The sequence below is a fragment of the Globicephala melas genome, chromosome 8, assembly GCF_963455315.2.
Source record: "Globicephala melas chromosome 8, mGloMel1.2, whole genome shotgun sequence".
NCBI lineage: Eukaryota > Metazoa > Chordata > Mammalia > Artiodactyla > Delphinidae > Globicephala > Globicephala melas.
Window position 1 is genome coordinate 96,175,795 of NC_083321.1, and position 12,856 is coordinate 96,188,650.

At 46.5% G+C, this 12,856-nt stretch overlaps 1 protein-coding gene across 6 annotated transcripts in view; it reads left to right on the top strand.

Moving 5' to 3' along the window:
* GRIK4 (glutamate ionotropic receptor kainate type subunit 4) overlaps positions 1-9,355 on the top strand; it is a 446,784-nt gene extending 437,429 nt beyond the window's left edge. For 5 of the 6 annotated variants that reach the window (XM_060304197.1, XM_060304199.1, XM_060304201.1 and 2 more), the window contains 2 exons: positions 5,170-5,288; positions 8,580-9,355. In XM_060304197.1, coding sequence (XP_060160180.1) covers positions 5,170-5,288; positions 8,580-8,939 — 479 coding nt within the window. In that variant the 3' untranslated portion in view covers positions 8,940-9,355. The other variant, XM_060304203.1, reaches the window with a different exon arrangement.
* Positions 9,356-12,856: the final 3,501 nt, after the last annotated feature.

Here is a 12,856-nt window from a genome sequence, read left to right on the forward strand (position 1 = left end):
ATGGAGATGGGCCCACTTAATGTATTTGCATGGATGTAGGTGAATGTAGCTCTGCATTAGGAAGTGCTGGAAAGTCAAAATGGTCAAAGAATCCATGTTTTTGTCAAATATGTTCAATGTGGAAGATTGCCCCAAGCTTCAGCACCTAGCGTAGTGCTCAGCTCATGGGAGCTTTCTTGAGAAAGATGTGTTGACCAAAGTCAAAGACTAAATACACTGTCCCTTGACGGGATTGTGGTATAATGGTCTCTCCTCCCTCTGCACCTGCTCTGTGGCTCCTGTGACTCTGCCTCTTTGCTTCCCAGGCTCCCATTCAGAATGAGCTTTCCTGCATCGCAGTTACAAATTTCCACAGTGCCATCTGGAGATATGAATGGGTTTTAAGGGCTGGGACATAAGCGCACCTGAATCCAAGAAGCGATTATTTGCCAGTCAGAACGGAAGACAGAGCAGGTGGGTGGGTGGGTGGAGATTCAAATCTACTCAGATTCTCCCTTCCAGGTGGCCATTCTAGTTCTAGAGACAATGTTCTTCATTTGCATTTGTCAACTATCATTTGTATTTGTGGGCAATCTGTGAGTGACACACCACAGTTGGTCTTCAATCAACCAGGAGTTTGCGGGGAGAGTTTGATTCCATTTCGGTTAATACAGTCTTATGGCCAAGGCCTAGCTGAGGCTCAGAGACTCAAGTGTCAGGAGAAAATCTCAGTTTCAACGCCATCTGTCTGGATGGCTTCTGTGAGGTCCCGTCTGAAGAAGGGAAGGGGGAGTGATGAGATGACTCCCCTGCAGGTGTGGAGGGCCTTGGGGTCAGCCTGGAGGGAGTCCACATGACAGGCTCCTCTGAGTGAGGGCTCTGAGCTGGGGAAGGCATTTGACTTCTAGGAGAATGACTAACGACAGCGTTAACGGAACTGCTGCTGCCTCCTAACTCCGCTTCCCGCTCCCCGCTCCATCTGTTTCTCAACTCCGACTCTGCCAGCAATCTATTCTTGCTTCCACTTTCCAGTAAGTTCCTAAAGGCACCAATGGTATACAAGCCCCGCTCCTAAGAGGAGGGGGCCACTCAGCCAGGAGTCAGCACGCTGGAGCCAACACCCGTGATTAACATGCTGGCCCTGAAACGCGAGAAGCTGGGAAAGAGAGGCTGTGGGGTGTTTCAGTGACTCATGGTTTCTACCAGCATCCTGTTCAAACCTGAGCTCCTCAAAGAAGCTTTCCCTGATCTGATCAAGATTATCCCAGCACAGATCACCTGTCCATTTATAACCCTATCCCATCCCCCCACGCCTGCCCGCGACCGCGTGTGGTCAAGTCCATGCTGTGGATCGTCCACACCATGTTCAGTCCCACTCTGGCCAGCCACAGAGTGCAGTATAGGCCACCAGGCTGGGAGCACTGAACGAGGGCTGGCCCACTTTATGATTATTTTAAACAACATTTAATTAGGAATGAATACATATCACAGTATGTATCCAAAGCTTTTGAGAATTCATGGTTCTGCACCTGGGATGTCCTTATCCTCTTTCTGTCAGCTCATTTTTTCAACAAACATTTATTGGGCTCTTACGATGTGCCAGGGGTTATAGAGTTGAACGAGACATGGCTCTTCCTCTCAAGGGAATCACAGTCTAGTGGGAAATCCAGATATATAACATGAAACTAATTATTATTTTATGCAATATTAGAGCAGCATATGTTGTATCAGAAAGCATCTCTGATCAGAAAGATCACTCAGGCAACTAGGTGGACGGTAAAGTTGAGGAGGACACAGCTACGAGCAGGGAAATCACTTTGGAGATGCTGCCAAAGTCCAAGCAAGAGATGGTGGGGCCTTGAGCTAGGGAAGTGGTAGCAGAGAGAGAGAGAGAGAGAGAAGGTAAGAAATTGAAAAGTATTTAGGAGGCAAAATCAGCAGGACAGTGCATGGAGGAGAGATAAGAGGCCAAATGCAGGGAAATGGGAGAATATGCCTCAGAGCAGGCAAAGGCGATTGAGAAGATTGGTGGAGAGCAGAGAGCAATGGCTTCGTAAAAAACCAAGAAGGGGGAGTTCCCTGGTGGTTCAGTGGTTAGGATTCGGCGCTTTCACAGCTGTGGCCTGGATTCAATCCCTGGTGGGGGAACTGAGATCCCACAAGCCTCGCAGCGTGGACAAAAAAAAATGCCAAGAAGGGGGTGTGGTTGACAATGTCAGGTGTTACCAGAGGTCACTTAAGATTGGGACTGGAAATTTTCCGATAGGTTAGAAACAAAATGTTCGTTGGTACAAGTGAGCTTGGTTTTAGTGGTACAAGACAAAATTTCATGGGATGACAAGTGAATATCGAGAGAATAAAAGTGAATTCAGACGCAATCATTTTCTTCTTTAGATACCATAGACAGACCACCTAGCGCCTAAAAGATTTTCAAGTGTTCAAAATTATGTTTGAGATCTGAAAAAAATTATTAGCTTCAAAATGCAAAAAGAAAACTGCTAAATCAAATTAAGACGTGTAATTAACTATCTCCAAAATGTAACATTGTTTCGACTTCATTAATTTTTAAATTTAATATTCATAAAAACTTCATTACATTTAGAAACTTTTTTTTTTTTTTTTTTTTTTTGCGGTACGCGGGCCTGTCACTGTTGTGGTCTCTCCCGTTGCGGAGCACAGGCTCCAGACACTCAGGCTCAGCGGCCATGGCTCGCGGGCCCAGCTGCTCCGCGGCATGTGGGATCCTCCCGGACCGGGGCACGAACCCGTGTCCCCTGCATCGGCAGGCGGACTCTCAACCACTGCGCCACCAGGGAAGCCCTAGAAACAATTTTTTTTTGGTTTGATTTTTCTCCTTTTGCAAACATTCTCTTGTATGAACGACTGCTGAGAAATCACAGCCAATTATACATTAACTGTTGCTTGCCACTCCGTCACATCAGAAGCAAAATTTTAAAATGCATTTAACATAAGATGTGGGTGCATTTTCTCCTACTTGCTTTCATGTGGGATGGGTCTCCAAATGTAAGCCTTTTAAGGACTGTCTTAACATAGTTCTGATATAGACAGTTTCAAAAATCTTGCCTAGGGAAGGAAGGATAGAGAAGGGTATTCACTAGACAGAGCTGGAGGGAGAAGGATTTTGTATTTTTCTTTAAGAAGGGAAAGACGTGAGTGTGTGTGTGCACTGAGGGGGAGAGTCAGTAGGGGGAGAAAGGTTGGGGAGGGCTGGGATGGTGACTGAGGGCGACAGGGAAACACTAGAGTCCAGATGGCCGAATTGGACTCGAGGAGGGGAGAACAGCTCTGCAGAAACACGAGGGGAGGTTGAAGCCCTTCAAGGGGATCCTAGTCTTTTTCTACACCAGGCAGAGCTATCCCAAGGTGACAGGAAAGTCTTGTGGTACCTCACCAGTCACTTGGAGCTCTGTTTACCTGAACAGGTGGGCATCTTTGGTATCACAGTCATCACTTCCCCTTCACTGGGGAGCCCTTTCTCTACATGGGCTGGCTGGAGAAACTAGTTTGTCCATGATGCTCAGATGCACGTCCCAATACCCGGTTCTCACCACCCCTAAATCTGTGGCTGGACACCCCAGCTATGTCCTTGCTGCATTCCCCCTTAAGTGGCCCTTTTGTCCCCGGATGTTCCTATGGTTAAAAGCCTTCTGCCCAAATGGTCCCAGGTTAGGGGGGCAGGTGAACAAATGAAGCCCAAGCACCTTCCTCTTGGAGGGTAGAAATCTACTCCAAACGCTGTGTGCCTTCCCTTAGAACTGAGTTTTTAAGTCATCTCCTCTTTCTGATTATTCACAATAGAGGATGTTTACTCACACAGGTACCCAAGAGTTGGCTGTGTGGACCAGCAGACCAGAGTATACCATCCACTGGGTACATTCATGATGTAAGCCCTTGGAGCCATTGTAGCAGATTATTGGTGTAGGCAGGCACTGTGCCGAGCTGTGTTATTTTCAAAACCAAACAAAACAAAAAACCAACAGACAGCCACGTGAGTCTTTGTGAGAGAAAACCCAAGGAATCGTAAAATGGCTAGGTAGGGCCATTTTTCCAGCTTTCCGAAGTGTAGGAAGCAGTGTCAGATTTCTGCTTCTGATCCATGGCTCATCTCAGTGTTGTATGAAGCTGGCTTTCCCTGACACCGACATAGCTCTGTGTCCCATGAAGGCACTGCTGGTTGAACAAACACTCAAGTGTGCAGGCATTCCAACAGCACAGGACATAAGCTTCCCTCTTGGCATTTCTCAGGATAAAAGATGCTCTTTGATTTATGACTGTGGCGCCTCTTGAATCAGGGTTTCATGTGTTTCTGACACTCCCCTAACGTTTGGGTTTCTCTAGTACCAAAAAAAGCATCCAATTACATAGCTAACTCAGTGTTGGACACAACCGTATAATTCCAGAAATATGTATTGAGTATATGTGATATGCCGGGTATCATGCTTGGCAATGAGGGTACAACCAGAAACTGCCTACCTTCAAGGAACTTAGCCACACACAGTGCTTCCCAAAATACCAATCTGCAAACAAATTTTAGGCCTGGCTGGAAAAGAATCACTTGTGAAATGCATTTTAAAATACAGATTCCTGGGCCGCATCTCCAGAGATAGAGATTCAATATGTCTGGGGTGAGGGTTAGGAATCCATACCTTTACTGAGCTTCCCAGGTGGTTCTGATGGCAGCCAGGTTCGGGAACCACCTGGGATAAAACGTTTTGCTTTCCAAGTAAGTCTGTTAGTAACACGTTGACACAATTAAGTCAATGTAATTTTTTCTATCCATAGTTTGGTTACGACAGTTGCTTTATATGAAGCAAACACAATACTAGGAAGATTGATGAAATTTTTATGAAAGTGCTAGGATTTACTGGTATTTTGCTATCATGTCTCTATATGCTAAATCAAAATTTTCCTTAGCCCTTTTCTAAAACTGACTGACCCTCCCACCCCAGAAAGCTTCTCACCAATCTCCTCCGCTTGCATCTAGAGCCCTTTCCCCTCTGCTACTCCAGCTACGCTGCATTTTTGGTTCCGAAGAATAATTATATCTCAAGGAACATGTGTGTAAAATGTCTACAAGACTCAGGTTCTGGTCATTCAGCATTTTTGGTAGAATGATTATGTCTCCCAGCTCTTTTACACTATTTTTTGTTCGTTCTCACTTTCTTACAGGACTGGGAATGGAGAATATTGGTGGAATCTTTGTGGTTCTTATTTGTGGCTTAATCGTGGCCATTTTTATGGCTATGTTGGAGTTTTTATGGACTCTCCGACACTCAGAAGCGACCGAGGTAAACCTTCTAAGGGGTATGACCTATAGTATTGGCAAGCAGGGCCAAGTTCACAGGCTCACACAGGGACAAAGGTCATTTCAGACAGAACTTGTGAAATCCCACAGGAGGGTGGGGCACCCATGGAACAGCAGCACAGCGGAAAGAATCCCAGTTCCGAGGACAGGAGCTCAGGGTTCAGGCTTCATCACTTACTAATTATGCAGCCACAGAAAGGGCACATAACCTCTCTGGGCTTCAGATTCTTCTTTGAAACAGCCCAGCAAATAAATCTGTGAAAAATGTTTTATAAACAACGAAGACTTAACTATGATTTAAGATGTAGTGTTATAAGGGCAAACAGGCGAAAGTACCAGGTTACTAATGGAAACGATGGCTTTGGTTCTTCCATCTTAAGTATGTTTTTGCCTTGCAGGTAAAGCTGTTTAGAGATATCCCAATTCACGAGAGCTCCTAATGACATCTTCCTTCTCAGGGATTTTGAATAAGTTTAGTTCCCAAACCTGTGGCTTAGAAACTGGGTTAATATAAACTTCACACAGATGGAAGAGTTTGAGAGAAGGAAGACGACTTTACCCCATTCTATCTCCATTCCAGGGCACAAATCCTTACACGCTACTTGCATTGTTCGGTTTTTGAAATACATTGGCCTCTATCTCAATCTCCCAACTCCTGATCGTCCTAAAATCTCCTTCCCTAATTGACAGCTCCTAACAGCAGATAACAGTACAGAAGAGTACAGCACCCCTATAAACCTAGGCGGTCCAGCCTCATATAGGGCTCCATTCAACACTGCTGACCAGTCTTTTCCTTTTCTGTGCTCAGCCTCTTTCCCACTTCCCAGTAGGACTTCCAAGCCATCACCCACACTCCTCACATCCCTTTGCTCCTCCATGACTAATTTTGCCTCCTGCCTCACCTGGAACTCAGGAGTGACCAGCCCCAAATTAAAACACCCACCTGAAAATTTACCCACAACTGGAGCCACCCCCAGGGCTTCTGCAGGTGTTCTGGTCATCCCTCCATCTCTGCCTTGTTGCCACCTTTCCTCAGCTCCTCTAGGATTATCCTTTTTCTCCCCTTTATTTATTTTTTTTGCCTGCTCTCTCCCCCAAGTCCAAAACTATGCTCATGTTTATCCATATCTTCAAATAATAGCCATGATGCTGTAGCTCTTGCCCTACCCCTCTCCTCTTGCAAGCCCAGGTGATCCGACTGCCTCTCTCTCCATGTGCTCGCCTCCCATTCGGGCCTCACTCCACGGCAGCTGGCTTCTCCCCACCCCTTCCCCGAAAGGTCATGGCTGAGAGGTCTGACCCCTCCCAATGAACAAAACCAAAAGAGAACCCACTGGGCCTTATTGGACCTCAGTGTGGCCCTTGATGAAGTGGACCGCTCTTTCCAGAACTCTCTCCTCCCTTGCCTTGCCTGCTCCAAGCTCTCTTGGTTTCCCTCCTCCTTCCCTCTCCAGCGTTACTGGCTTTCTCCTTCTGTCCACCCCTTAAATGGCTGTGCTCTTACCTCTTCCTAAGACCTCGTTCAGGTGTTCCTGTCCCTGTGAAACCTTCCACAGTTCTCCTGCCTTCTTCCCTGGACCAGAAAGTTGCTCATTCCTCCTCCTTTCCACCACCCCTGTAACCAGCACATAGAGCACTTACAAACTGTGTGTCAATTATTTTCGCATCAGCCTGGCTACGAGACATTGCACTGCCTGAAAGTAAGGACTGAGTCCTTTGTGTCTGTATTTCCACTGCAAAGCACAGTGTTTGATACTTAGTTGACAGTCAATAAATATCAATATATGTCTTTATGTTCTTGTCACATATAATAGATTAGGCAGGTGGAGGTGTTTTTGTTGTAATTATTATTAGAAGCACAGAGAAGTCAAGTGACTTGACTACAGTTTCTGCTATTCACTAACAACCTTGGGTCTAGAATCCAGGTCTCAAGTCCTAACTCAGGCCGTGTTCCATTAGGGGATTCTACTTCTCTGTAGCTGCTTCAGGTAGAGGATCTGTGCACGCTGGGTTATTCTCCCAAGAGCTCGCCAGTGGTCTGGATGTACCTTGAAAAATTCAGTGAGGAGTTCACGCTCTCCCAACATCTAGAAAGAAGAGTAAAGGCTAAGTTAACTATTTGACTATGGTAGAACAACTATCCTGTTGATAGAACGGGAAGACTCGAAGAAGTAACGTGAAAGAACAGAAAGCTGCCTCTCCCATCGTAACGGGAGAAAGTGTCCTTTCCAGCACAGAGTAGAGAAGAAAGCAGAGCATGCATGTGCTCTGCAGTATGTAGGTTTAGGTTCAAATTCTGGGTCAGCTGTTTGTTAGTCGAGTGATTTCTGGCAAGGTATCTAACTTCTCTGAGCCTCTATTTCCACATCTGTGAAATGGGTATAACAGTAGTAGTCGTGGTACAGGTTCAAGATTCTTCATCCACAATTCTGAAACCTCAAAAGCTCAAAAAGTTCCAAGCTTTTTGTAAGTTTGATGCCAATGCTTTTGGTGACAAACCTTAACTTGGACTCGTATGAGGCTATTGTTTATGGTCTTTAACTCACCTGGTGTGAACGTATATTCATTTTGCTACAGAAATATTAATGTGTTTGAATACAGGGTCTTCCCCAGAGCCCACTGGAAGTGATACATATTTTATGTGCATTGTATTACCTTGTCAAAATTCAAAATATTTTGAAACACAGCTGGACCCAAGAGTTTCTTATCAGGAGATGGCAGAGCTGCAGGAGTAGATTGCCTTGTTTTTGTTATTATAGTTATTGTTAGAACGCAGCCTTTCCAGCCATAACCAGCTGATTAAAAGAAATGAGACTCTTTGGCCTGAGAACAGAATGTTCATGGAGACATGGTTGTTTTTTCACAGGCTTGAAAGACTGACATGCGGTAAAGGGATTATTTATTTAGTCGGCTTCAAGGTCCAAATTTAACTGGGATGGATGGATGAAAAGTTCAGGGAGAGGAATTAAGTCAGTAGAAGGAAGCAGCGTTTAAGGGTAATCTGCAAAAATGGTAGCGGCACCTTCCCAACATGGTGGGATCAGTGTCTTTGAAGCCGTTCAAAGACAAGACGACCAGCTGGCGGGATGGTATGGAGGATGTTTGAATATTAAATAGCGGGTGGAAGTGAGGAGGTGGATTGAAAGACCTTCAAACATATAAGATGATATAATTGTGAAACACTGCACCCTAATCGCGCGCCCGAATGAGCCCGCAGGGGACCCTCGGGGGCTGGTCCTGAGAGGTCGGGCTGTGACCTCCTCGTGTCCTCCAGGTGTCCGTCTGCCAGGAGATGGTGAGCGAGCTGCGCAGCATCATCCTGTGTCAGGACAGTGTCCACCCGCGCCGGCGGCGCGCCGGGCTACCGCCGCCGCAGCCCCCCATACCCGAGGAGCAGTGCCGGCCCCGGGGCACCGTGACCCTCAGCAACGGCAAGCTGTGCGGGGCCGGGGAGCCTGACCAGCTGGCGCAGAGACTGGCCCAGGAGGCCGCCCTGGTGGCCCGCGGCTGCACGCACATACGCGTGTGCCCCGAGTGCCGCCGCTTCCAGGGCCTGCGGGCGCGGCCGTCGCCGGCGCGCAGCGAGGAGAGCCTGGAGTGGGAGAAGACCACCAACAGCAGCGAGCCCGAGTAGCCCCGCCGCCGAGGATGCTCGGCTCCCCGGCCCGCTGCGGAGGCGGGATGCGCTGAGCCCGCCGTACTGCCGGCGGGGCACCCGGACTTGTACATCGTCCACCCTTCTCTCCAGATTTTGGATCCAGTAACTTTACAAAACGATCAAAGAGCCTGACGCCCCAGCCGGAGACGGCGCCCTGGTCCGGGGAGCTGAGACGTTGAGCCCGAGTGGCAGGGGACGCTCTCCCACCTGGCCACAAGCCCCCTCTTCCCGCAGTGGGCCTTTCCCTCCCAACAAAACTAAAGAGTCGGGGTGGGAGGGGTCCCTGCCCAGACCGTCTGATGGATTGGTGGCATCATCAGAGGAATTTCCCCCTAGGAAGGGGCCATTGTACCCTGGGTCTAGTTCTTACAGGAAAAAAAAAAAAAATTAAACTCAACAGGGAAGTTTTTCTTTTCTGGATTTGTATATTTTTGTTAATGTTCTTTTCTTTTGTTTTCTCTGTTTCTCTCCTTCCCTCCTTTTCTTCTTTGTTGTCTCAATTCTATTCCTTTGTTTCGTTTTCTTGGAGGGGGAGGCTGGGTTAGGGAATTGAAGTCACAATAATCCCTGTTACCATTTTCCTAAATTTTAGAATATGAAGCGGCCAGTGCATCAGACTCCAGATGCTGAACTCTCCTTTCTGTGTGGTGACTGGGGCCACAGGGCATGCAGGAGGTGGTGAATTAGGTGGAGAATATCAAAGAAAGGTCCAGTAATTTTTTAAATGCCAAAACCCAATTAACTCATAGTTTACTGAGAGACCTTGAAATGCCTGGGATTTCAGAGGTTAATTTGTCCTTTCTTTCTCTCTCTTTTCGACTTTCCCTATGATTGGGTTTGATTTGGTCTTTGGTGAATGTGATCTCTGAAGAAGAGAGATAGCGGAGGAGAGTAGAAGGCACAAAGTATCCCAGGCCCTTGTTTAAGGAGCAGAGAGGGTAAATACAAATTTCCCCAACAGTGGCCTTGGCTTCAGCAGGAACGTGCTGTCTTCAGGTGGGGAAGGATGGGGCTGCCCTGCTGGTCTGGTGCATACTTTGTCAACTGCACCTCTTTTTAATCAAACTCGGTAGCTGCCTATGAAGCCAGACCCCCCAAGGCTATCATGGATTGGGTGATTTCTTGCTACTAGATGTGAGACCTCGGTGCAAATGTGTGTGTGTGTGCGTGTGTGTGTGTGTGTGTGTGTGTGTGTGTGTGTTTATTATATGGGAAGATCTTAAGAATTTGCCAGGTTCCTGGGAGAGAGGTAGGGTCTTGTAGTCAATACACAGGCCTGGGAACTAGGGACTCTTGAGTCCTCACCTAAGCATGGGCAGCAGCCCCCCTTGTATGACTTTACATGAAGCATCTCGCTTCTCTTTCATCTACACAATCGGAGTTACTGATGCTTTCCAGGCTGCCAGATGCCTGCTAAGTACTTCTCTACCTGTGAGATGTTTGCAGTGTCCGGAGCACTCAGCGGGAGGGGTGAAGCTTCTCAGCAGCTGTTTGACCTTCGGTTGGCTTCGCCAGTTGGGAGTTTCACACAGAGAGTTTTCATTTTCTGATTGAAAACAAATTCTATGCAATTTCTGTTTGTCAACTTAGAAAATTCAGAGGAGAGAGAACTAAACAGCCACTAGGGCCATCTCCCCCGCTGTCACCACCTTGAATCAAATTGTCCTCACGTTGTTTCTGTTCTGAACGTACTAAAATAAAGACACCTTTGCAAGACAACGAGCTTAATTCCATGTTTTTGCCGTCGACATTAGGTCGACATCTTCTTTGTGCCAGGATTATTAGTTAGAACTGCCATCCTGGGGGTACCCCGATGGTTCCTATAAAGGATGCCAGTTTTGTCCTAGGCTGACCTCTTCTCTCTTATGAATTTGAATCTTTTTACTTTCCCCTCTTAAACCATCAAATGTCGGCAAGCTCTGCAGGACATGAGGCTTTTTTTAAACCTTGCTTAGAGCCTCCTGGAGAAACGTGGATTTGGTGGGAAGGGCACCTGAAGGCAGATGGACGGCAGACTGCAATGATGCCGTGCTGCCCCGACCCACAGCTCCATTCCGTGCTTCTGACAATGTGGTCCCTACTGTCAGATCGCATGTGGGGCAGGAAGGGTTGTTTTTTTTTTAAAAAAAAAAAAAACACACACAAAAAAACTCGTTTTTATGAGCAGGATATCTTGATCAATAGCAAACTTTTATAAAATGGATTGGTGAAATAAATGTCCACATGAATCATTTATAAAGTCTGTTTCTTTCACGGAATAAAGATAAGACTGACAGCGCTAGGCATTTTCTATTAGCTGCTGGGACCATTGCTGCACCTCACTGAAGCTGGTGCGTGAATCTGCAACCAGCTAGGTCTCTTCCTTGGTTTGTCTCCACTTTTTATCTGTTGGTTGCCGGCTTTCTTTTCCATTCTGTATTTTCTATCTGATTCTGTATACTGTATAAAGCCGTTTTTTCTTGTCTGTTTATCTTTCTTCGACTGCAATATTTACAATAAAACAGAAACAAACCCTGAAATGTTAGTGATGGATGAAAGCTGTCTGGGTTTGGAAAGAATGGCTTGGTGTGTCTAAAATCCAGGTACTCTGAAAGCCAATAAAAGTAGAAATCCACATTTTGTCTTCCCCTCCACCTGCCCTTTTCTCGCTCCCTCCCCATCCCCTATCCTCTTCCGCTCTTTGTTCAGACCCCAGAAAAATCTAGGTGGCTTCTTTCAATTTGTAGTCCTGGAGGCAGAGCCAATCCCCTGCCCCTCCCCAAACGGATACACATGTTAATGAAGTTCAGGATTCATAGGGTTTTGTCTTCCTAAATGCACTTTCACAGAATAGTCATCTATTGATACCTAGGGTAACTCTAGTCAGATATCACCCCAGATTCCACTGGGAGCTTGAAGATTACATCAATTAAAATATAATACTTCGCTTTATTTCTTTTAATTGCCTTGCAGGGCCCCAATCGTCACCAGATCTCTACCTCAGAACCCAGGTGGGGTGTAAGTTGAGCATGTAGATGGCCGAAAATCTTTTGGCTTCCTCTAATCCAAAGCTTATATGAGAATATTCATCCTGGGAACTTGCCAACCGGCCCTCTTATTGGTTAGGTGAGACCAAAATATCATGATAACCAATCCACCTGGGGCCACTCTGTGAAAGTTTATTAGTTTGGAATTCCAAGGAGTTTAATTTTCTTTTGGAATCCAAGGGGGACTTCCCTATGGTGTAGGAGTCAAATACACGAGGCCAGAAAGGGCTGGGGCATTTCAGACACGGCAGGCTGGTGGTTTGAGTGGAGCTTGAGAGAACCATTTGTAGCCCTCCCGCCAAGGGGGTGTGTGCAGCAGTAAAGCAGGCTGGACACGATAAGGGAGATTTGATTCCCTGACTGGTAGGCAGCTCTCTTGGGGTAACAACAAAGAGACCTGTTGGGAAAATTCAGAGAAGGAATCCTTTCATAAAGATTTCACTTAAAGCTAGTGCTTCCTATGGGGCCTCTCAAAGAGAAAAGTAAGCTTTTAGTTGCCTTGAGTTATTCCAGTGCCTTTCTGTGAAAGGTGGCTCCCTGCCCCCCACAGGCAGATCCCTCGCCATTAGCCCAACGGAGTGTCCTCCGTGGCTGACAACCTGGGAAACCTACAGTATGACTCAAAGATTGGTGACGATGTGACTTCAGAAAACTCTTCTCACAGAAAAAATATAGACTCACGCTATCTATCTATCATCTATCTATCTACCTACCTACCTATCTATCATCTTTCACAACTGGTATGGCTTGCAAAGAAAAAGGTCACCAAGTTTTAGAACTGAAGAGGTCAACAACCCCATTATCATTTAAGGGCAACTGGGCAGGAGAAGTTCTGTCACTATTAACAGAACGTTATCATTCAAATTT